Raw genomic sequence first — 22514 nt, 5'->3', positions numbered from 1 at the left:
ATTTTGTTTCCTTATTTTAGGATTGTTTTTTTTTCTTAGTAGATAAGTTAGCTTTTTGCGGCAAGTTATTGAAACACTTCATAAGTTAAAAAAAGCGAACTGCTGTGGTCAGTTTGTTTAAAATATGGTGTGCAACCACACACGATTCCCGGGAAGGCATGCGGTACCATTTTTTTATATTTAAATTTTATTTAAAGCAATATTAAGATTAAGCATTTTCTATGCAAGTTGTTTTTAGGAATTTTCTTAAAAGAAATCTATTTGAACAAAAGAATTCTTCTGTAAAAAAGTCTTCTAAAATTCTCTGATTTAAATATTTTTGCGATTAAAAATTAAAATTTAAAAACAAAAAGTAAAAACAAAAAATTTTGACATTCAATAATTATAAATTTAATTGCAATGGCGACTGTAATACCCAACAGCATAGCGAGGGTCGTTCCTGAAAGTTAAACATATATCTAGCTACAGTAACAATATTTTATAGATTTAGAACACATTGCAAGTGAGGAAGAAAAATTTTTTTAAATTGTAAAATTTTAAATAGTAATTTTTTTTTGCTTTTTGAAAATAGTTTTTAAAGTAGAAACATTTTATTGCAAAATTTAAACCAATGATTATGGCAAATGTTAAACCAAAAATTAAATTATGAAATATTCAAATTAAAAAAAAAAATATTATTTTATTTTTGATCAAGGAAATTTTTTTCCGAAAAAATATATTAGGCATGTACTTAAACTTAACAAAATATAAATTGATTTATTAAACCAAATGATATGCATGCTTATGCATTTTTTTTTAATTAAACATTTCTATTCATTTTATTTGTTTTATTTTAAACGTTTTTTATGTTAATAATGTTATTAAAACTTAACTTTATAAAACAGCAACGCGAACAGTGTTACAAAGTTGTTTTATAATAACACAAGCTCTTTATATTGTCAAAACTTTTGCAATTTTTTTATTGTTGTCTTATAGCAATAACAATTCGATACTTTTGAAAATAACATTTTCTACAACTAATTAAAGTGGTTTAAATATTGTAATGTTTGTGTTTTTACTTTTTTTTTTACTTTTCTTTTCTTTGTAATTCACCTCCACAAGGCCGAGAAGGCCACTACAGATGAGGAGGCTACTTGTGGTTATAACCCTCTCTCAACTCTATATCTCCAAAACAGGAATCTTGACGAACAAGGGCGCTGCGCGGAGAAACAAGTTAAACGAGGTACTACCAGGAACTTGGTGGGAATCGAACTCGGAACCTCTCGCTCATGAAGCGAGCACTCTACCACTACACCACTACCGCATATAAAATATACTTAACATGATACTGTTACTTAAGTATCATGTTAAGTAAAAACAAACTAAAAAAAAAACTAAAAGTAGTAGTGTTATTATTATATTTAAACTAAATGGTAGTAGTATTAAATACTTTACTAGCTCATTACTTCATATCTTGCTCATTACACTATAACTGCAACTAAATTATAACAGTAAACTACACTATTTTATTCTGCCAAATAAGAAAATAATATTTAAATATGAGAAATATTATGTTAAAAAACTAACAATACAACTTAATAGTAACGCGATAAAATATACAACTTAATAGTAACGTGACTCCCCCTTACCCCAGTTGAATTTTTTTTATCGCGATTAGATTTTTTTTGCGTTAATTCAAGCCCTGAGCTATATAACATATATGCAGTTCTATAAAAATATCTATATTTGAATACAAATGCATATATACAGTAATGCATTTGTGCTATTTATTAAAAAAAAGTATCGCAAATGTTTTAAATGTGACTGGGTGAGTAAACTATTAATTAGCTTAAAGAATTTTTTTTACAAAATAAAAAATATAAAAAGTTAATTAGGTTTGTAATTAGGTAATAAAAATGTTAGTTTTGTAATTTTTTAATAAGAATTTATTTTTATGGCACTTTTTAGAATTTTGGTATGTTTATTTAGAAGTTCTTCTGATTTTGAATATAGTATAATTGCAAAGATTTCATATAAGCATAGCAGGCACTTTCTGGAATATATATATGTCTATATATATATATATATATATATATATATATATATATATATATATATATATATATATATATATATATATATATATATATATATATATATATATATATATATACAGTATCGGACAAAACGAGTGCAACCAAATAATGTTAATTTAGTTTCATTATATAAAAGTGCTGAATTTTTTCAATTTAGAGAAATAACTATGTAAGTGTTTAGAGACAAAGTTCTTCAAGTTTGATTCATCACAAAGTTCATTATTTGTACACGAAAATTAATGAATTAATCAAAAGTATTAAAAAAAGTTGATTTCCTTCTGGACAAAACAAGTGCAACTTGACAAAATGTTGACCAAACTGTATTTCGCTATCAATATTTCGTGGCGAATCCTTTGTTGTCGATCACAGCCTTGCATCTTCGAGGCATAGATTTGATCAGGTGATCAATGAAACTTTGTGGAATCGCTGCCCAGGCCTTTTGGGTTTGTTCAAACAGTTGATCCTTATTACAAAATCCTTCACAATTAATTCTGCGGTTGACGATCTCCCACAGGTTCTCGATAGGGTTGAGATCCGGAGATTAAGGTGGCCGATTCATCACCGATAGGTGGTTGTCTTGAAACCATTGCTTGACTACTTTTGCAGTGTATTTTGGATCGTTGTCTTGCTGAAAAACTCATTTTATTGGCATGTTCCATTCAGCAAGAGGTAACATAACATCTTTCAGGATATTTTTATACATGAAACGGTCCATTATTCCATCGTTTCGATGTATTGGACCTAGACCGTTAGCAGAAAAATACCCCCAGACCATTACATTGCCTCCACCATGCTTTACGGTCTTATGGCAGTAACGTAAATCGAAGCGTTTTCTGGCCGGTCGACGTACACGGCAAATGCCATCGCTCCCAATGATGTTGAACTTTGATTCATCACTGAACAAGACAGTTCGCGATTTCTGCACATTCCAGTCAATATGTATGATGTAGCAAACAGGAGTCTTTTCTTCTGGATTTTTAGTGAAATCAGAGTTTTCTTTGCAGGGCGTCGAGATAACAATCCGGCTTCAACAGCACGTTGTCTGATTGTTCGGTCCGATACAGGCAGCTCTAATTGCTTTTGTATTTCCACTGATAATATCCAGGGATCCTTCTTGACGGATCTGATGAACATAGAATCCTCTCTAGAAGTGGTGGACGCGGTCTTCCACCTTTGTTATCTGCTGCTAACTTCCCCGAAGAACGATATTTGGAACATAGTCTTGATACGGTCCATTTTTTCACGCGATATTTATCACAAATACTTTTTTGTGACATTCCACTTACGTAATCGCCAATAATTTTATTTCTTTTTTCCAATCCAAGACTGTCGGGAGTCATTTTCGCACTTGAAGTCATAAAAATAATAAAAATAGATAATCACGCTTCTCGAGGCTAACCGTGTTACATTTACCTTGAGATGATACAATAATGCTCTGTGGAACACAACGTCTTGGTTGGATGTGGACTGTATTGATGTAATGAAACACTTGTTGTATTTCACTTCTTGTATTAATGTTCTTCGATAAAACACTTTAATAAAACTCACTTTGATAAACTGTCTTGATAATACTGACTGATTGACTTCCATATACTGACTGAATTACATGTCGATTTACATGTCTCTTATATAGTAAAATGAACCTGTGTGAACATGTTCTGGAAGATTCTAGATGCTTCTTTTCGATGCTTCTGGAAGCTTCTGGATGCGTCTGGATGCTTCTGAATGTTTCTGGATATTTCTGGATGCTTCCAGATGCTTCTTCTGGAGACTTCTGGAAGCTTCTGCATGCTTCTGGAAACTTCTGGATACTTCCTTTAATTATTAAAAAACTTCCGTGACGTTGACACGGACCAGACTTAAGAAAATGAAACAAATCAAAAAAGTTGCAGTTGTTTTGTCCGCTGCAAAATGGCACTTGTCAACAAAATTCTGCCTGTGTGCTGTCACCTGTCAGCTGATTGCTTATGTCATGGCATGCTATGACTCCAGACTCCTAAACTGTTTGCTGTGGTATTATAGTTCGTTTCGTTTTTAAAACATGTAAAATTAGCAACACTTTTTAACATTGTTCGATGTTGGTTGCAAATGTTTTGTCCAATACTGTATATATATATATATATATATATATATATATATATATATATATATATATATATATATCAGGAGCTATTTTAGGAAAAAATTTTGGGCAGTGGTACATCCCGGACCAGCATTTATCGTAAAGATATTATCCTTAAAATATACAATATTTGCCAAAAAAAACAGTTTTCTGTAATTTTAAAAAGAAAAAAAAGTCATTTTTGAATTTGGGCAGCGCCCAGAGATGATCGGTGCTGTTGAAAATGGTCTAGAATAGCCCCTGTGTATATGTATATATATATATATATATATATATATATATATATATATATATATATATATATATATATATATATATATATATATGTATGTATATATATATATATATCTTATACTGCTGATTTAGGTGAGCAGTGTGATGCATACTGAAATAGCCTGCTTCCGACAGCTTCAGTACATGCATTGACAAATAGCCTGACTCGCAGTGGAGTGCTGCTACATCGACTGAGGATTTGGGATGGGGCAGCAATTTTTTCATTCATTATTGTTCGTTTTCTTCTTCTTTTTCTTAAAAAGCATTACTGATTTAGATAAGCAAAAGCTCATATAAGTATGCTATAGTATATATATATATATATATATATATATATATATATATATATATATATATATATATATATATATATATATATATATATATATATATATATTAGTGATGTACCAATAGCACATTTGTGGCCAATCCCAAGGATTGGCCACAAAATTGCTATTTGTAAATAATATTGGTATATATATATATTGGTACATAACTAATACAAAGGCCGATACTGATGCCGATACTGATTATTAAAATTTATTACTAATTATTAAAATTTTGAAAATATAAGACCATACAACTTTAAATCATGTAAACTTTTTTCATGGAATCAGAACTGGTAAACAAACACTTGGACCCAAATCAGTGACAAACCATTATTTCAAAAGATATTAGAAAAACTCAATTAAAAAAATATATATTTTTTAGTTTTTTTTTTTCACTATATAAAGAAAACTTTTAAAAAATAAATAGGTACATATATTTAGTGTATATATATATAAATATATATGTATATATATACATATTGGCTGATAAAAGTCATAAATATAATAAATATGCAATCATATTAAGAAATATTTTTATTTTCATTAAAATCTGGTTGCTTTTTTTCTAAGCTTTTGTCAAATTTCATTATTGATAATAACAACCACCCTAAAAATAAGAAATTTTTAGTTGTGTGTTTTTTTCTTGAAGTTCACTTTTTTCCAAAAAATTTCACAACACCTATGTCAAAACATGCAAACAACAAATCGAGTTGTTTAACAAAATATTTTATGTGCACTTTCCAGGAACCACATGTACTTCCTGGGAAGGCTTATATATATGTGGCAGTATAAAAATGTGTTTTTTTTTACTAATTTTCTCTTTCTTCTTTAAGAATATTGAACACGCCTTTTGCAAAATGTACTTTTACTCACACTCATGCTCACACTCATGCTAGCATAGTTTTAAATGTATTCAATAAAATAAAGTGTCTTTTTAAAAGAACAGAATACTAATAATTTAATCATCCACTTAATCATCAACTACTAATATATATAAATGTGAGTGTAAGTATATATATTTATATAATTGATCTACTAGTTTCAAAGTACAATCCAACAATATGTTAAAGTATTAATGGATGGAATGCCAAGTAAATGTGGTCTCCCACGATATGAGTATGGTTCTGCAGGTAAGTTTTTTAATTATTTTTTATATTTTTAAACTGCTTTTAACATCTAAATTTATACAAAATGTTTTGATATCTAACTTGATACAGTAAATAAGGTATTTATTGTTATTATTTATTGATTGAACTTTAATGGATTGATATAATTAGCTTAATTTGTCAGTCAGGTTGACCATCAGATATGCCCATAGTTTGTTGGTTAGTTAGGTGCTGACTGAGTGATCATAGTTTGTTGGTCAGGTTGGTGCAAAATGACCATAGTTTGTTTTTAGAGGTTAAATTGTGTTACAAATGTTTAACTTCAGACTAAATAAGTAAGTAATAAAAAATAAAAAATTATCTTGAGTCAGACCTGGTAAGTTTGTTAAACAAAATGTTTTTTAACAAACAAAAATTTTGTTTAACAAACTTAAGTCAGTTTGTTAAACAAAATGATTTTTTAATGAATCTGAAAATATGGCAGCAATTATGAGTTTATTTTATTTATTTTTAAAAAACAGTTTCAAATTAATCTAATACTAGTTTTGCATTTTTTTATTATTATTAAATGAATATAAAGTTAATAACTTTTTTAACTAAGTAAATATAAATTTAACAATTAAAAATTTAGCAATAATAATAACAAAAAGCTAAAGTTATAAAACCTAGAGCACAAACAAAAAAGCAAGAGGCATGTATAGGCAAAACTTTCTTAGGCATTTGCATAGGGTATAGGTCAACATGAGAGGGTATAGGTCAACATGAGATATAAAGTGATTTAAAAAAAAGATTATATTTACCTCTTGAAAATAATGACAAAAAATAATTTTAATATTTCCTTTTTTTTTTTACAATATAACCAAGTGAATTTGCTGGCATCTTAGAGCACAGAATGCAAGCTTAAAAATGCTATTCTATCTCACATCTTTTCTTTAAAATCTTTACAAATCAATTAATGTTAGCAATACAAGTCTTTTATTTTGAATTTACAATATCATTTTACAGGTGTTCTGGAATTTTATAATGCAAATCTAGAGTCAATTATGCAATATCGTGATCTAAAAACGGAAGTGTTTCAAGCATTTAGAGAAGTTGGCAACATCATTATATTTTGCTTGCAAGTTGAAGAACAAATGGTAAATGTTTGAGTATTTTTATTAGCTTGTGACCTAGTTTATATTATTGGCTTGTTTGTGTTTTTTTAATATTTCTTTGTTTGTTTGTTTTTTAGACACAAGAAGAAATTGCTGATTTGCTGCATGCTGCTCCATTTCAAGGAATCATACCACGCCCATTTGTAAAAGGTTGGTGTGTGTTTTTCTTTTAAAGTTATTATTAAACAAGTTTTTCTTTTAAAGTTATTGTGTGCGTTTCTTGGTGTATATTCTTAGATAGTTTTGAAATCAAGTTCTTTTAAATGTGTATCAGCTCTTTTTTTTAAATGTGTATTAAATGTGTAACTCTTCTTTGTTTCACAAATTTTATAAGTGATCATTCTGGTTATATTTTTGCAAAAGTATTGGGAAAAAATTCATAATAATTTTTTATATTAATTTTAGCTTTTAGCTAGTGATTTTCTCAATTTTTATGAAACTTTTCTCAAACTTCATATGGGCAGTGATTTAAAAAGTTAAAAAACATATATTACACACAAAAAAAATTTTGATTTACATTTTTGTGCAGCCGTGTTGTGTTGGTTAGAGTTTTGACTTCAGAACAGGAGTCTGTGGTTTAAAGCCGGGTCTAAACATATATGCATCATTGATAAAAAAGGAGGCGTGAACTTCCTGGTTAAAAGTTTATTTAAAAGAGTAAATTAAAATTGTTCACAGTTCTCTAATATATAAAATAAAGTTTTATTATTTACTCATTTATAAGACTTTTTTGAATGTTGTTAAGTGATTGGTGTTCCTTTTTCATTATGTTTAATATTAAATTACTAATGAATATATATATATATATATATATATATATATATATATATATATATATATATATATATATATATATATATATATATTGTGTGTGTGTGTGTGTCAAGGTGTTAGCCAGGAATAAAATTTATACAGCGTTTTCATAATATTGGGAATTTAGGTTCCTGTCGGCTGGTGAGTAAAAAAAAATAAAAAAGTCGCGCATAACAAAATTTTCCAGGCAAATCTTGTTGCGCCAATACCCAGTACTAATAAAATATATATAAAATATAATGAAAATACAAAAAATTTATATTTTATAAATGCAAAATTTTAAAATAGATTAATTTTCAACTTGTTTCTTTCTTAGCAATTGTGTCTTTTCTTTGCTAGAAAGAAAACAACAATGATCTTTTATTTGCAAATAAATAATTAATGATGTGATACTTTAATCTCCTTTACTTTAACTCCTTTAATTGGGTTACTCGCTTTTAAATAATAATAGTTAAAAGAAATATTATTTAAATAACCTTTAATATGATAAAAAGATATATTACATTTTTCTAAAAAGTTTAAACGATTATTTAAGTATAGAAAAAAATTTTTTACAATATAACTTTTTTTAACAATTTTAACGTTTCTCTAGTTTTAATGTTTATGTTGCTTTTTAATAGCGAAAACTATTTTTAAAATAACGGCTGTCTTTAAAAACAACATACATTATAAGGAAAGTTTTAACAATTTATTTAAAATACTAAGAACCTTTTTTTAACCTTTTTTATTTTTACACAGATATTTATATTTTTGCAAGCTAATTTTATAATATAACTTTCAATATCAATATCAATAAATAATTTGTTAGTGTAAATTTTAAACGTTTTCATGGTTTTAAACTTTGCCTTAAACACCATCGGCGAAAAAATAATTATTTATATTATAAGGTTGATAGCTTTTAGATAAACTTGGCTCGCCATGCGCGTTTTAAACGAGAGTTTTTCGACGAGCTTGTTTATTTAGGTAACAATTGGGTTTAAAGCGATAAGAAAACTAGATGATCATGAAGAAAGTTTCGTTGTCCAATAATATCTAATGCACAAGATTATTAAAACCATTAGCTCTAAAGCTTAGCACTTGCTGTGTGAACAAAAAGCTTGTATTTTGCATACAAATAAAAATTCCATAAACTGCTTCAAAGAAAAATTGTAAAAACACAGCCAGAATACAAGAAATGTGAATATTCTGTAAAAAACTACAAACATTAAATATTCACCAATTGTCTGTAAGCTCAAATAATAAAATCAAATGAGATTTACATTGTAAGTTTTCAATTTACAACGTATTTCTCATATTTTGATTTTTACGTTTTAACTCGTCGACAAAGTACTCTAACAAATCCTCGTCAAAACACTCCTTCGGACCTTCTGTTGCAATCATCATCAAACTTTCTAATGTGCTTTTGCTTAGCTGATTTTGAAGACGGTTTTTAACTATTTTAATTTTGAAAAAAATCTTTCAACGCAAGCTACACTCAAAGGAAATATAATGAGTAACTTAGTTAAAAACATACAATTAGCATAAACACTTATCAAAACAGGGTCATTATTAATCACTTTCCATAACTCTTGAAGCATAAAATTGTTTCTTGACTTATTTAAATTATTGACTACTTCTTGATCTTTTTCTTTCGATATACGTATATCGAAACTGTTTTCCCATTCTCGGCGTTTAGTAAATAACATAATTTTTAAACTTTCAAATTTGTTTTTTGTCTCGGTTTCTGAGATATCTGGAACTTGAATACGTAATGCTCCAAATTTGTTACTGCTTTTTGGTCTGCCATAGTGAGTTATGAGTTGCTCTAAGCTTTCTTTATTATAACTAGACAGTTGGCTGAGTGTTTTAGGCAATCCTCTTGGGTCAAAAATTGAAAGCGATTGCCAAAATTCCATTTGCGTGAAAGTGTATTTAGTTCACTTTTAAAACTGTTAACAAAAGAGCTAAAAATGTTTAACTCATACTCACTTAGGTCAAAGTTTTTATTTTTTTTTAATCGGCTTGTGGCTGGTAATGAAAAAGTTATTTCATCAGTCACTGATTTCATTTCAATAAAATTTATTTCAGTGAAATACTTTTGTCGAGTACCCGAAATTAAATCATCAAACAATGATTAACTTGATTGACATAAGTTGGAATGTCGCTGAGACTAATTTCTACTTGTGAACTTTGCAGTGCTAGCACAAGTGGGCGAATCACTTCAAACACATCTAAGAGCATTAATATTGTTGCAATGTTAGATTGTGAACTCGCTTGTATAAATAGCCCAAGTGCTTCTGACTCTTTTCGTTCAGTATAGCATGTTGACAAAGTTTGTAAAATCGGTTTATAACCTTTGAACTCAACTAAACAAGCTCAATCGTGTGCAGTCCAACGAGTTACACTTGGACACACTGGAACAATACCAGAATTGATGCTTGTTGTGTCCATACAAGCAAAGCGAGCATTTTTAAATGAGATATTATTAGCTCTAAAAATTTTTTGAATAACATCAAAAACATTTGGAGCTGATAGACTAGAACCAGTGAATTTTCTTAATGGAACTATTCCAATAAAATGTTCTTTTACGATGCCGTTGTGTTTGAAAGTGGCATGTATAGTTAACTGTTCGATCGAAGTAATATCAGAAGTTTCATCCGAAAAAAAGAAAAACTCCCACCATTTCTAAGTGACTTGAGTAAAGGATTTTTGACAAAATCAAAGATAATATTTATATACTTAGTAATATATTCCGGAGACATGTATGTTGCATTTGCTGGGCTAGACAAAATGTGCGCTTTAACTTCCTTACAACCACACGCAGCAATAAGTTCAATAATGTCTGAAAAATTTTGAGTGTGTGCCCAGTTTTTCATGATTAACAAATGCGTGACTCGAAAGAAGGTTTTAATAACGAACCGAGAGTTACTTGTTTTTAATATTTCTTTTGCAAGGGTATTTTCATGCAGCATTTTACAGATATTCGAATCTTGCTTAGTCATTTCATCAAAAGCTCGTTTATTTTTTAAAGCTATAGTATGCCGATGCGTATTTAAGTGATCATTAGCACGCTCCGAGGGATGATCTGCAAATTTGCCAGGGTTTTCAATAAATGCACGATTACTTTTTTTTCCAGGGGCAAACAATATGCAAACTTTACAAAACCAACCTTGTTTTTATGACGAATAAAAAAAATTGGGATATAACACCTCATACTTTTTCTGTTGTTTTAAATCGTAGGTCTTCTATATTTTTGATTGGTATTTGTGCTGGCTTGACTTTCTTTTTTTTTCTTTTTCCAAGAACTCAAGTTAAAGGAACTGCGTATACATTGTTTTTGCTTACTGCTGATGTAGACTGATGAGGACTTTGGTATACTACTGGTGTAGTATGATGAGGACTTTCACTTATTGCTGATGTAGACTGAGGAGGACTTTGGCTCACTACTCATGTAGACTGATAAGGACTTTCATTTACTGCTGATATAGACTGATGAGGACTTTTGCTTACTAGGGATGTAGACTGATGAAGATATTCACTTACTATTGATGTACATTGTTGACTATAGTTTTGCACACTTGTTTCTTTGTGTTTCTCAAATAACGTTACAATAGTTTTTGATTGAATTTTTTTATATTTCTTTTTAAAATAGTATTTTCCATTATTTGAAGGCATTTTGTTGTTGCTTTTATTTTATTGACTTGAATCTAAATTATTAATAGAATGTCAATTTCATTCAAAAATAATAAGGTCTTTGAAGCGAAATGTTTTTCAATAGAATAAAACTTTTTTCAAGTAGAATGTTAAAAATTTAAAAATTTTCGTTGTTAAAAAAGATTTTGTTGTTTTAGACAAATAGAGCGTCAATGCCTTTTGAGTGAATTATTTTAATCGAATAAGAAGTTCGGTCAAATAAAAAGTTAGTGATAAGAACTTTCACTGCTTCATGGTATTTTAGAATAAAGTTCAATAAGCAACTACGGCCGGGGAAGTATGGTTGACCGCGCAAATAAATATTAGCGACATATTTCTTTTAGTTGTAACTTTAGTTTGTGTAAATTTAAAAAAAATTGATTTTTGTATTTGTAAATTTTGTTTTACTAAATTAAACTTTTTTTTTTTGTTATTTAAATATTTGATTTGTAAAAATTGCAAATAGTTCTTAACATTTATAGGCACAAATGATTTATTAACTTAAATAATATTTAAATGCTTACACTAAAATGTGTCACAAGCAAATTTAGTTTACTAACAGTATTTTTAATTACCTTAATAAAATACTTTTTAATCTTTTTTTAAAAGTAATTTCAAAATGACATTTACCTCCACAAAATTTATTTTTTGAATAATTACTATGCTAAAATGTATGTTACTTTTCTAACTAAAGATAAACAGCATTTGTTGGTTTAAAATTTTTATTGTAAATAAAAAGTTTAAAATAAAAAAAGCGAATAAAAAAACTACGTAATAAGCAAAATGAAAAAACTTATGATCAACGTTGTCAGTTAAAAAATAAAATTTTATTTTATTTTTGAATGAATGACTTGCTACGCTTTTTTTCTTGTAAAGAAAGTAATTGTTCTCGATCAACTAAATTATTTTCTTCGTTTCAAGTACCAAGTATTACAACGAGTCTTGCGTAACACTTTAAATCTAAACCTGTTAATAACCTTTTGGGAAATTTTAAAAAAATTGGAAGCGCTGCGTTAAACGCGGTGCTATCAGGCTGGCTAACACCCTGTGTGTGTTTATGTGTATAGCGATCTATCAAATAAAATAAAAAACTTTTTAAAGTTTTTTATTTGATTTGATAGATAGCCAGCGGAAACCTTCAGTTCTAGGCATTCAGTTACATACATCAACTATATTATAGCCTGCTGTCACAAAGGAGTTCAGCTACATTGACTACGGGTTTGGCATGGGCAATCTTTTCTTTCATTCTTCGGGGGTTTTTTTGTTTGTTTTTTTTGTGAAAAAAAAAAATTAAAGTGCACATTTTTAGATAAAGAGCGCAAAAATGACATTCAGAAAGTTTTTAGCTTTGAATTAGCTACAGGATATATATATATATATATATATATATATATATATATATATATATATATATATATATATATATATATATATATATATATACATATCTTCTATAGCCTATTTAAATAAGCATTTACTCACTAGTTTTGCTTATCTCTATAGCATACCACGTTTTTAGAAAAATAAGAAAAAACAAAGAATAATGAAAGAAAAGATTGCTGCTCCATGCCAAACCCTCGATGTAGCAATAACGATGTAGCAGCACTCCACTGAAAGTCAAGCCATTTGTCACTCAATGTATGTACTGAAGCCCCCAGCAGCAGGCTATTTCAGTGAGACGTCAGAGTGCTCATCTGAACAAGCAATTTAAGTTAAGCAAGTTATATATATATATATATATATATATATATATATATATATATATATATATATATATATATATATATATATATATATGTATATATTTATATATTTATATATTTATATATTTATATATATATATATATATATATATATATATATATATATATATATATATATATATACATACATACATACATACATACATACATACATATACCCAGTGCTTTCTATAAAAAAAGTAATAATTTACTTTTTTCAAAGGAACACAGAAAGCATACCAGAAAAGATTGTAACAATAAGTAGGCACACAAACTTTTTATTGATTTCTGTTCTACTTCCTTATCAACTAATCCAAGGTTATATTATTGTGAAATAGTTAATTTTTTATAAACATATGTGTAATGTTTACTGACACATTCAACGAAAACATGAAAAACCTATTTTGTGAAATAAAGTTAAAAACATTTTTTACTAAGGAAAAAAATTGGCATATATGCAGCTGTTAGAAAACCTATGTTCAAAAAAACATTGTTTATTTTTTATATTTTGGAACTTGAAATATGCTTTCAGTAACAAAATTTTACTGCGCCAAATTTTTTTGAAAGCACTGTGTGTATATATATATCCCAGTAAATATGAGACATATTTTAAAATGTTTTAACATATTTTTTAGACGTTTAAAGTCACTTTGTGTTTATTAGAATGAATGAGTGGTTCAAAAACAACACTTTAAAAAAATATCTGCCCTTTGATGTGTACTAAATGATAAAATAACACTGGATTTAAACATTTTTTTAATAAAAAATATTTTTATTGTTATCTTAAGATCCTTAAACAATTACCAGGTCCTTAAATATTAATAAAATAAAGGTTTTTCAAAAGTATGTCTTGGGTCTCAAGGAAAATAAAGTAAAACAATTTTAAAAATTATTGTCATTTTATTTTAAAAAATTATTATTTTAGATATTAATGCATAGAAAAAGACATATTTTAATTAAAAATGAACAATGTACCGTTTTACAAGTTTTTTTTTTATTATTACTTTTGTTGTTGATATTATTTACGAAATGATTGTTATTTTTGAAATTTTTATATAATTTCGCTTTATTTGAGACACAATAAGGCTTACACTTATAAGACTAAACCTTTTTTTATTATTAAGAACTACTGGGGAGTTCAGTACATACATTGACAGGTATAGGGAAAAGGGAGTTGCTGCTACATTGACTAAAGGTTTAGGTTGGCAAAGTAATAAGTTTTTTCATTATTCTTTGTTGTTTTTTTTCTTTTTGCAAAAAAATCTTCTTTTTCTTTTTTACTGAAACTCTTCTCAATTTTTGCTAATACTGAAACCCTTCTCCTATTTCTTTTTTAGTAATTCAGAGTTTTTCTGATTTTTAGTTTTTTTTATTTTAATTGTAATTGTTTATAAATGATTTTTTATGAATTTTTTAGAGTAAAATTTGTGACAATATTGATTTTATTATCAGAAAACAATTGTTTAGAAAAAGATACTGTTGAAGCAAAAATGAAACGTTTAGAAGCTCAGTATGCTACCTTTCAACTTGTTTCTTTGGTTAGTCGATATGGAACAGATGAGGTTTGTTGATAATTTTTTATTGGTTGCACCTTATTACTTTAAAAAAATGTTTATAAAATAAATTTATTTATATACAGTGTCAGCCAAAAAAATAGGCGTGAATATAAAGTTTTTTAATTTTTTTTAATTTAAAAATTTATTTACTAATTATCTTAAATTTTGATAATTAGAGTACTACTATGAACTTATTCATGTATATTAAAGTACTGTCTTATAATAAGGTGTTACTATTTCTGTTTTTTTCTGTCCGTTAGCATTTTATATACACATGATTTTTCAGATCATTTAATAAACAACATAATAAATAATACAGATGATTTTCAAGATTGATATTAGTTATAACATGTGATGACTAAAAATCTGGACAAAATTAGAAATGGTATAACTTTTTAATGGAGTCATCTTTTTTAACAATTTAAAATGTATAATAACAAAAAAATATCTAAATAATTAAAATAAATAGATTTATAAGTTTTTCATGCCATGGCGACGAACAGTGTCTACTCTTGTAAATGTGGCGGCAGCAAGCCGATGTAAACGTTTTATGTCGATTCTTTTAATTGAAAACTCTATCCGCTTTTTAAGTTTGCCTAGGTTTTCAGCTTGCCAGTTTTTGTTGTACACTAATCTCTTAAGTTCAGACCAAAAATCTTCAATTGAATGTAATTCTGGCACATTAGCAGGATTATGCTCTTTTGGTACAAATTCAATATTTTTTGCTTTAAGATGCTAGTTTTTTGGTGAATAATTTTGCATATGTACGGTTGTGATACATGAAATCGTTTTGCAAGACACGCTGTGAAATACCTTCCTTTTGATCAATCGATTTTTTAAGGCGCTTTATCTCTTTTGCAGGCATCTTTATTGCTTTGCGACCACTTCTGACTTTTCTTTCTGGTCCTATATTGTTCCCCTTTCTTTTGAGTATATTATAAATAGTAGATTTTGGTATGTTCTCCATTCGAAAATGAATTACAATAAAGTATTTGTTATCATCCGGATGCAAATCCAAAGATGCGTACACTCGTTTTCTAAGGGAGTCTTCGTTATAAGCTTTTTTTTCATTTTTAATTACTCCTAAATAAATTATTTTTTAATAATACATTTAAAGAATTTTTGTTTTTCTCACATAATGTAATTTTATTTTTATAACAGTCAATTCTAAAAGTCCTTTGAAATATTTAAAGAGAAATATTTTTTTTTTTACATAAATAATCACGACAAGTTGTGAATGTTATTGTAGTTATTTTAAATATAACTTCTACTAAGTATTGTCAATACTTGTTTCTTTTTTTTTTTAAGTTGGGCATATTTTCATATTTGTGTGATTTGACAGAGTTTCCATAATACTATTATTCAAATATGATATTATGGAAGCAAAGGGATGTCCTTCCTGTCATTAACCTGATTTACTGATTAAGACTTAGTAGTTATATTGTCATACTACCAATCTGGTTGCCTTCTGAGATTTACCACCATAACTGCCATAAATTATGGGGTTGTATTTTAGAAATTTTTATTTTCCTAATGAAGTTGCCTTTTTTTTATGCTTAAGAGCCTCACCTTTCTCAATATAAGATCATTTGTCTTGGTTATGACATGATTAAAGCAACATAACCACTTAAATTTCACATCATCGATTACTTCAAATTACTACGTTGCGTCAAATTATTTGTTATATATATATATAAAGTTACTTAATTTTTGCATTTGTTCTAAAAAAAAACTCAAGTAAACCTTAATAAGATTTTAAAAAGTTTTAATTTTTCTTTCTTACAATTATATAAATATTATTACAATAAATATTACAGTGAACAATATTTAAAGTGTTTTTATTTATGTTTTTTTGAAGTAAAAAACATTAGTGTTTAATATAAGTACTTTAATGAAAAAATGATTTATTGATTTTCTATTGTTTTTTCTTAAATTTCTTTTTGTTTACTCTGTGAATTTCAACCGTGCTTCCATCATTAAGTAGTGAATCATCATCATCTTCTAATGCATTGCTTTTTGTTTTATATGTAACTTTCATGTTTAAACCTTGCATGTATTCATATGATTTTAATTTGTCTTTTTCACGAATGCGCATTTCATATTTAAGTGCATCGACTACATCATCGTTGCGATAGAAATAGAAATACATAATTTCAAGTGCCAAAACAATGTTGAGAATCGGTACTGCGATCATAGCTACATCTTGAAATATTTTTGTACTCGAGCTTATTGCTAACGTAGATATGATCCACATTATGCAAAAAGTAGGAGTTATTGCGAATGAGGAAAGATTACTTCTCTCTGCACGTTGATAGTTTATATCTTTTGCTAATTTTTCAGGTGCTTTTTGGATTTCTATATATGTTATATACTTTAGTGAAATAATTACAAGCAATATCGAAAGAATTGGTCCACCAAAGTACCATATCTCAAGACCTTTAATATATGGCCAGCAGTATCTAAGTTCAGTGTAGTTCTGGTATGGAAAACCCAGTAATGCAATGGTAACAGCTAATGGAAAACCCCAACCAATTATATGATAGAAAGATTCCGAGTTTGTTGTTTTGTTGAAAAAATGTCTCAAGTTCGATAACTGATGCACAGCTTCAATCATAACCCATGTAATAGTTGCAACATGAAAAAATTCAATCATTGTTGAGCAGGATGTACATCTATTCCAATCATTTTTCCATGCCCATGACCCCAGAAATACCATTTGTGACAGCATGCAAGAAAATGCAATCCATATATGTATTCTATTGTAAACATTTTTAGTGCAGTCAAGTAAATAGATTCCAAATATATAGAGAAAGAAAATAATACCTGCAATTAGTGTAAGAAAAATGTTCATGACATTAAGTGGATCAATTGGTGTTGGTGGAGAAGCCACATCAGGCTCCATGAGTATAGCGAAAATTCCACCGTGTGTAGATCTGCATACTGTCATTGAAGCATTAGTCTTAAAAACACGCATTCCATAATTGCTCCAATATCCACCTGAATTTATTGATGAAGTAGCTTCAGATTTTGTAGGTTGCCAATAAATGCACACTGGATTTCTGTATGCAGTATCATAATGAGTAAATGAAATTATCATTTCTCCAGGTAGTGGATTTATTGGATAGTTTTGCCCTTGAACATCTAATGAAATAACAGCTGAATTAATAACATAGGTTTTGTTATATACTAAATTTTTTTCTACACGGTAATCAATAAATACTCCAGAAATGATTGGATCATAATCATTCCATTCATTTTTAAATCGAGTGTTTTGTCTTGGTATTTCTTTGCCCTGCTTGACTATATTGCTATAAATTATAGCAGTGTAAGTATATACACCGTTTGGTAAATTTCCAAAAGGTGCTTCAATTGTGTCATTACGGGTGTTCCATCTTCTAGTAGGAAAGGTACTAGCAATACCGTAGTCGGGAACTCTCATATCTCCATAACGAAATTGTTGTCCTATGTTCCAAAGAAAATTCGTAAACAGTTGGTATTGTGATATGGGACTTGTACAGCTTCTATAATTGATTTTATTAAGTTGCGCCCCAAACTTATTTAAAAAAAGTGCAAAAAGCATTGGCTCGTTTTTATATTTTGTCATAGGTGATTGGTTCATAATATTTTGACAGTTAAAGTATATATTTGTTCTATTGAGTATTTGAGTAACACAATCATCACATGGTTTTAAACAACTGGAAATATCTAAATTCACCTCCCAATTAATGTTATTGCAGAATTTTATCTCCAGTTCAAGAGGACTTAGCGTGGGTTGAAGTGCTTTATAATAATTTAAAGTAATGTAAGGTAAGTGTTGATCAATATTTCCTGGAAACAATTGATAGACACAATTTATAGTTGTGGCTGAAGTTGCATTGTATATCTGTGTAGACATCTTGTTACTAATACTGGCAGAAGTATTTGTAAAGATTCTTTGTTTGAAAGATTTTGGTATTGATGTATTGCTAATTGGGAAATAATTTTCTAACTGTAAAAGATTAATGCAGTCTAAATCGCTTATAGCAGTTCCATCTGTTGCCCACAACAAAAGTTGTGATATCTAGAAATTACAGACAATTTTCGATTAGAGATTTTCATTTACAATAATAATATGCTAATACTAATTAAATCTAGTGTGTGAATACTAATAAAGTATGACCTACTGTGACTATACTAATAAAATATAACCAAATGTGACAAAGTTTATTATTGCATTGTTTAAAGTTGTTTTAATGTTTGCTAGAATGTTAAGTTAACTTACAAATAAGACAACTAGGAATATATAATAATTTGATATATATATAGTTGTTGTATGAATATAAAACTTTATAAAAGTTATAATTAAATAAGTGTTTAATTCTTTTAATCAGTTTTAAAACAAAAATTATAAACAAATTACATTATAAAATATTATATTTACAGAAAAATTGTTCATTTCATAGACAAAGTGAGTATAATAAGAGTTTAATTATCATTGTTAAGTTTTTTTTTCTCTTAAACCAGTTTTCAAAATTGTGTTTTTAACTTTGATCTGGCAGTTTTTTTACTAATTTAATTAAGTATATCCTAAAACATATTTAAAATAATATTAAAGTTTTTTGATATACATCTTTAAAATAAATAGTTTGTGGTATAACAAATTTTCAATTAAAAATTGCTTAAAAACTTTTTAAATTAGTCTTAAATTTTTTGATTATGGCTGCCAATGAACACAATTATTTTTATTGATAGTCATAATTAAAAATTTAGAGTTTTTAAACAGAAATATTTGTGTTTAGCTATTTTCATAAGCGAATAATGTAAATTAACCTGACAAAAAAAATCTTGAAAAATCCTGAAATGTTAATGCCAATAGTCTTTGCAACAAAATTTTGTCAAATCTTGGTGATTTACAAATTTGTAAGTTTATTTTTTTTTTAATTTTTAAGGCTGATTTAAACTAAATTTTTCTATTTTTGTTTCAGTTTCTTTGTTAATTACAAGTAAAAGTTAATTAACCAGGGAGTCTTAACAAGCTCGGGATGTATGTAAAAAAGTTTCGAAAGTTAGTAAACGTTTTCTATCGTTTATTAAATACCTCAGAATACTGGTGAAACAGTTGGATAATTTTGCTTCATTGTATTTGATGATGCAAAACTACCCAGTTCTTTAACCCGTAGATCTAGTTTAAATGTTATTACTGCCATTTTTTTAACCTCACTGGACTTTCCACAAGTTTGCAAGTTTTGAGAGAAAAATTATGAATACAAATCTTTCGATATCTGTATGTGTGCGCATATATATTATTTTATATTATTTTAGACTTATCTACTTGGAATTTAAATGATTTATTCATTTTTGATATCTTTATGTGTGCGCATATATATTATTTTAGATTTATCTACTTGGAATTTAAATGATTTATTTATTTTTTAAGTTAATCTACTCAACTTATTAGATAATTTATAAGAAATAACTTAATGCTCTACATATAACCTGTTTCTAATAAAATAAATTTTAAATATTGCAAAAAGAAACCTACAATTATTTTTGCCACAAACATTTTTGCTTACTTCCATCCGGGTTTTTTTTTTATGAAAAAAAATTTTTTATGCACGGTAAGTAGCATTTCAATAATAAATAAATTATGTTGTCATGGTTATTGAATTAAAATGCAAACTGAGGTTAACAAATATAGAGGTTAAGAAGTTGAATTCAAGTTTATAACATAAATTTTAACAATATTTAAGAAAGTAATATATACTTTTATATAAGTAATGTATATTTTTTGTTTTGATGCATAAACCTTGGTTTTTCTACAGCAACGGTTAAACAGTGAAGAATCGGATGTCATTACTAGGGAAAGACTATGTTGCGGTTTATCTCTTTTTGAAGTTGTTTTACGTAGAATTAAGTCGTTTTTGGATGATGATGTCTGGAAAGAACCAGCTCCTTCAAACGGTGTAATGAGTATTGAAGAATGCAAAGAATTTCATCGGTTATGGAGTGCCATTCAATTTATTTATTGCAAACCACTCGGACAAAACGAAATAACTGTAGAGTAAGATTGTTTTTAATTTTGTTTTGAAATCTAATTTTTAGTAAGAAAGCATTTTATAGTAAACTAAACTAATTTTCAAACTACAGTTTTATATTGCATTTAGAGAAACCTTTGGAGAGAGTTTAAACTGGGCAGGATGTACTATAATAACCTTATTAGGCCAAGAACACCGTTTTGAAGCACTTGATTTTTCTGCACATCTTTTAAGAGTTCAAGAGATAGATGCAAGACAAGAAACTGTCGCCGGTGTTGTGAGTAATTTTATGCTTCGAAGAGAGGCTAGTTAGTTAAAGTTTGAGAAAGAAAAAAGTTACAACGTGTTTCTTTTTGTTGTACTTAATTAGTTGCTTTAATGTAATTATCTTTTTATTTAAATCGTGACTCGTTTTTTCTTAAATTAATCATTTAATTAATTTCGTAACAGGATTTAAAGCGCCTTGTGGAAAGAATTAAACAATATCGTACAATAAATAATGAAATATTTGCAGTGTTAAACAGGTACTTGAAATCGGGAGAATCTTCGTTTGAACAGGTGCGCTGTTTTCAACCTCCTATACACCAGGCTTGTATGTCTGCTGTTTAAAATCATGTTATTATGTATATATTTATTATTTGTTTTGTGCTTTTTTATATTTTATGTTTTATACATTTAGTTACATTCCGTAATTTAATAAATTGTTCCATTAAAAAAAATTCAAGGGTCGTTATTCTAGAAACACCTTTTGCGGATGCATCATAATTATTCATATAATACGCATTAGTTTTGGAAATAACTTTTCTTTTTTTTTTCTTTTCTTATTATTATTATTCGATGTAAAAAGATATTTAAGCAAATACACAAATAAGAAAACACAGTGTTTTTAGTAATTATGAAAATAATTGGTTTTTGGTTGTATTTATAAATTTATTTTCTTACTAGTTTTATTGCTTGAGTGTTTTGACGCGTATTTTTTATATATTGTCTAATTTTTGAAAATATTGAAATCCATTTAAAAAACGTTTACAGTATTTTCTTGCTAAAGAGATTAATTTAAACTAACTTAATATTACCAAAAATATTAAGTATTTTCAATCTTTTTATGTGTATCTAAATTGTACTCATTTATAGTTTAAAATATTGATTTTTCTTTTTTATAATACTTAAAAGTCAGCTTTGTTTTTTATTTATCCTGTTATACAAATTTATTTTTAACTTAATAACTAATTGGTTGGATTTTACCAAAATAACAAATTTGATCGTATCCATGATCATGCACAAAATTTTTTTGTAGAGAATTAAAAAATTAATCGTGTAAATTTTAAATTTCAATAAAAAAATATGATAGTTTTTTGTACTTCATTTTTAGAATGTCCCAAAAGTAGATTTTTAGGAATCAAAATAAATTAATCTACCCCCTCTCAAACATGCTGTTCTCCTGATTTTCTCATCGTTGATCTTAAATTTTTAATAAATTGGTATAATTACGTTAATTGCGAAAAGTTAGACAAATTAAAAAACAGTTTTCAAAATTATAAATAAGGCATCCTGTCGAACATCTTTACGGTTTTTATGCTGCGATCATATTTTTTTTAATAGTTTAATTTGTTATAAAACGAGTATAAATAATGTTTCATATAACATATTTCATAAAT

The 22514-nt window shown here is 27.5% G+C and overlaps 2 protein-coding genes across 3 annotated transcripts in view; one reads left to right on the top strand and one right to left on the bottom strand.

The window, feature by feature from the left end:
* LOC100213024 (cytoplasmic FMR1-interacting protein 1 homolog) overlaps nucleotides 1-22206 on the top strand; it is a 96744-nt gene extending 74538 nt beyond the window's left edge. Inside the window, exons 21-27 of one of the 2 annotated variants that reach the window (XM_065814322.1) lie at nucleotides 5839-5929; nucleotides 6911-7041; nucleotides 7137-7209; nucleotides 14739-14848; nucleotides 20644-20882; nucleotides 20986-21133; nucleotides 21307-22206. In XM_065814322.1, the coding sequence (XP_065670394.1) occupies nucleotides 5839-5929; nucleotides 6911-7041; nucleotides 7137-7209; nucleotides 14739-14848; nucleotides 20644-20882; nucleotides 20986-21133; nucleotides 21307-21465 (951 nt within the window). In that variant the 3' untranslated portion in view covers nucleotides 21466-22206. The remainder of the gene's footprint in view (nucleotides 1-5838; nucleotides 5930-6910; nucleotides 7042-7136; nucleotides 7210-14738; nucleotides 14849-20643; nucleotides 20883-20985; nucleotides 21134-21306) is intronic. The other variant, XM_065814323.1, reaches the window with a different exon arrangement.
* LOC105843987 (adhesion G protein-coupled receptor E4) lies at nucleotides 16587-20434 on the bottom strand. The gene is made up of 2 exons (XM_065814324.1): nucleotides 20364-20434; nucleotides 16587-18902 (listed from the first exon to the last, which is right to left on the bottom strand). The coding sequence occupies exons 1-2, from the start codon at nucleotides 20382-20384 to the stop codon at nucleotides 16758-16760; spliced, it is 2166 nt and encodes a 721-aa protein (XP_065670396.1). The 5' UTR covers nucleotides 20385-20434; the 3' UTR covers nucleotides 16587-16757.
* Nucleotides 22207-22514: the final 308 nt, after the last annotated feature.

This window comes from Hydra vulgaris, chromosome 12 (assembly GCF_038396675.1).
Source record: "Hydra vulgaris chromosome 12, alternate assembly HydraT2T_AEP".
In the NCBI taxonomy this organism is placed as follows: Eukaryota; Metazoa; Cnidaria; class Hydrozoa; order Anthoathecata; family Hydridae; genus Hydra; species Hydra vulgaris.
This window is presented reverse-complemented; position numbering and strand designations above follow the sequence as displayed.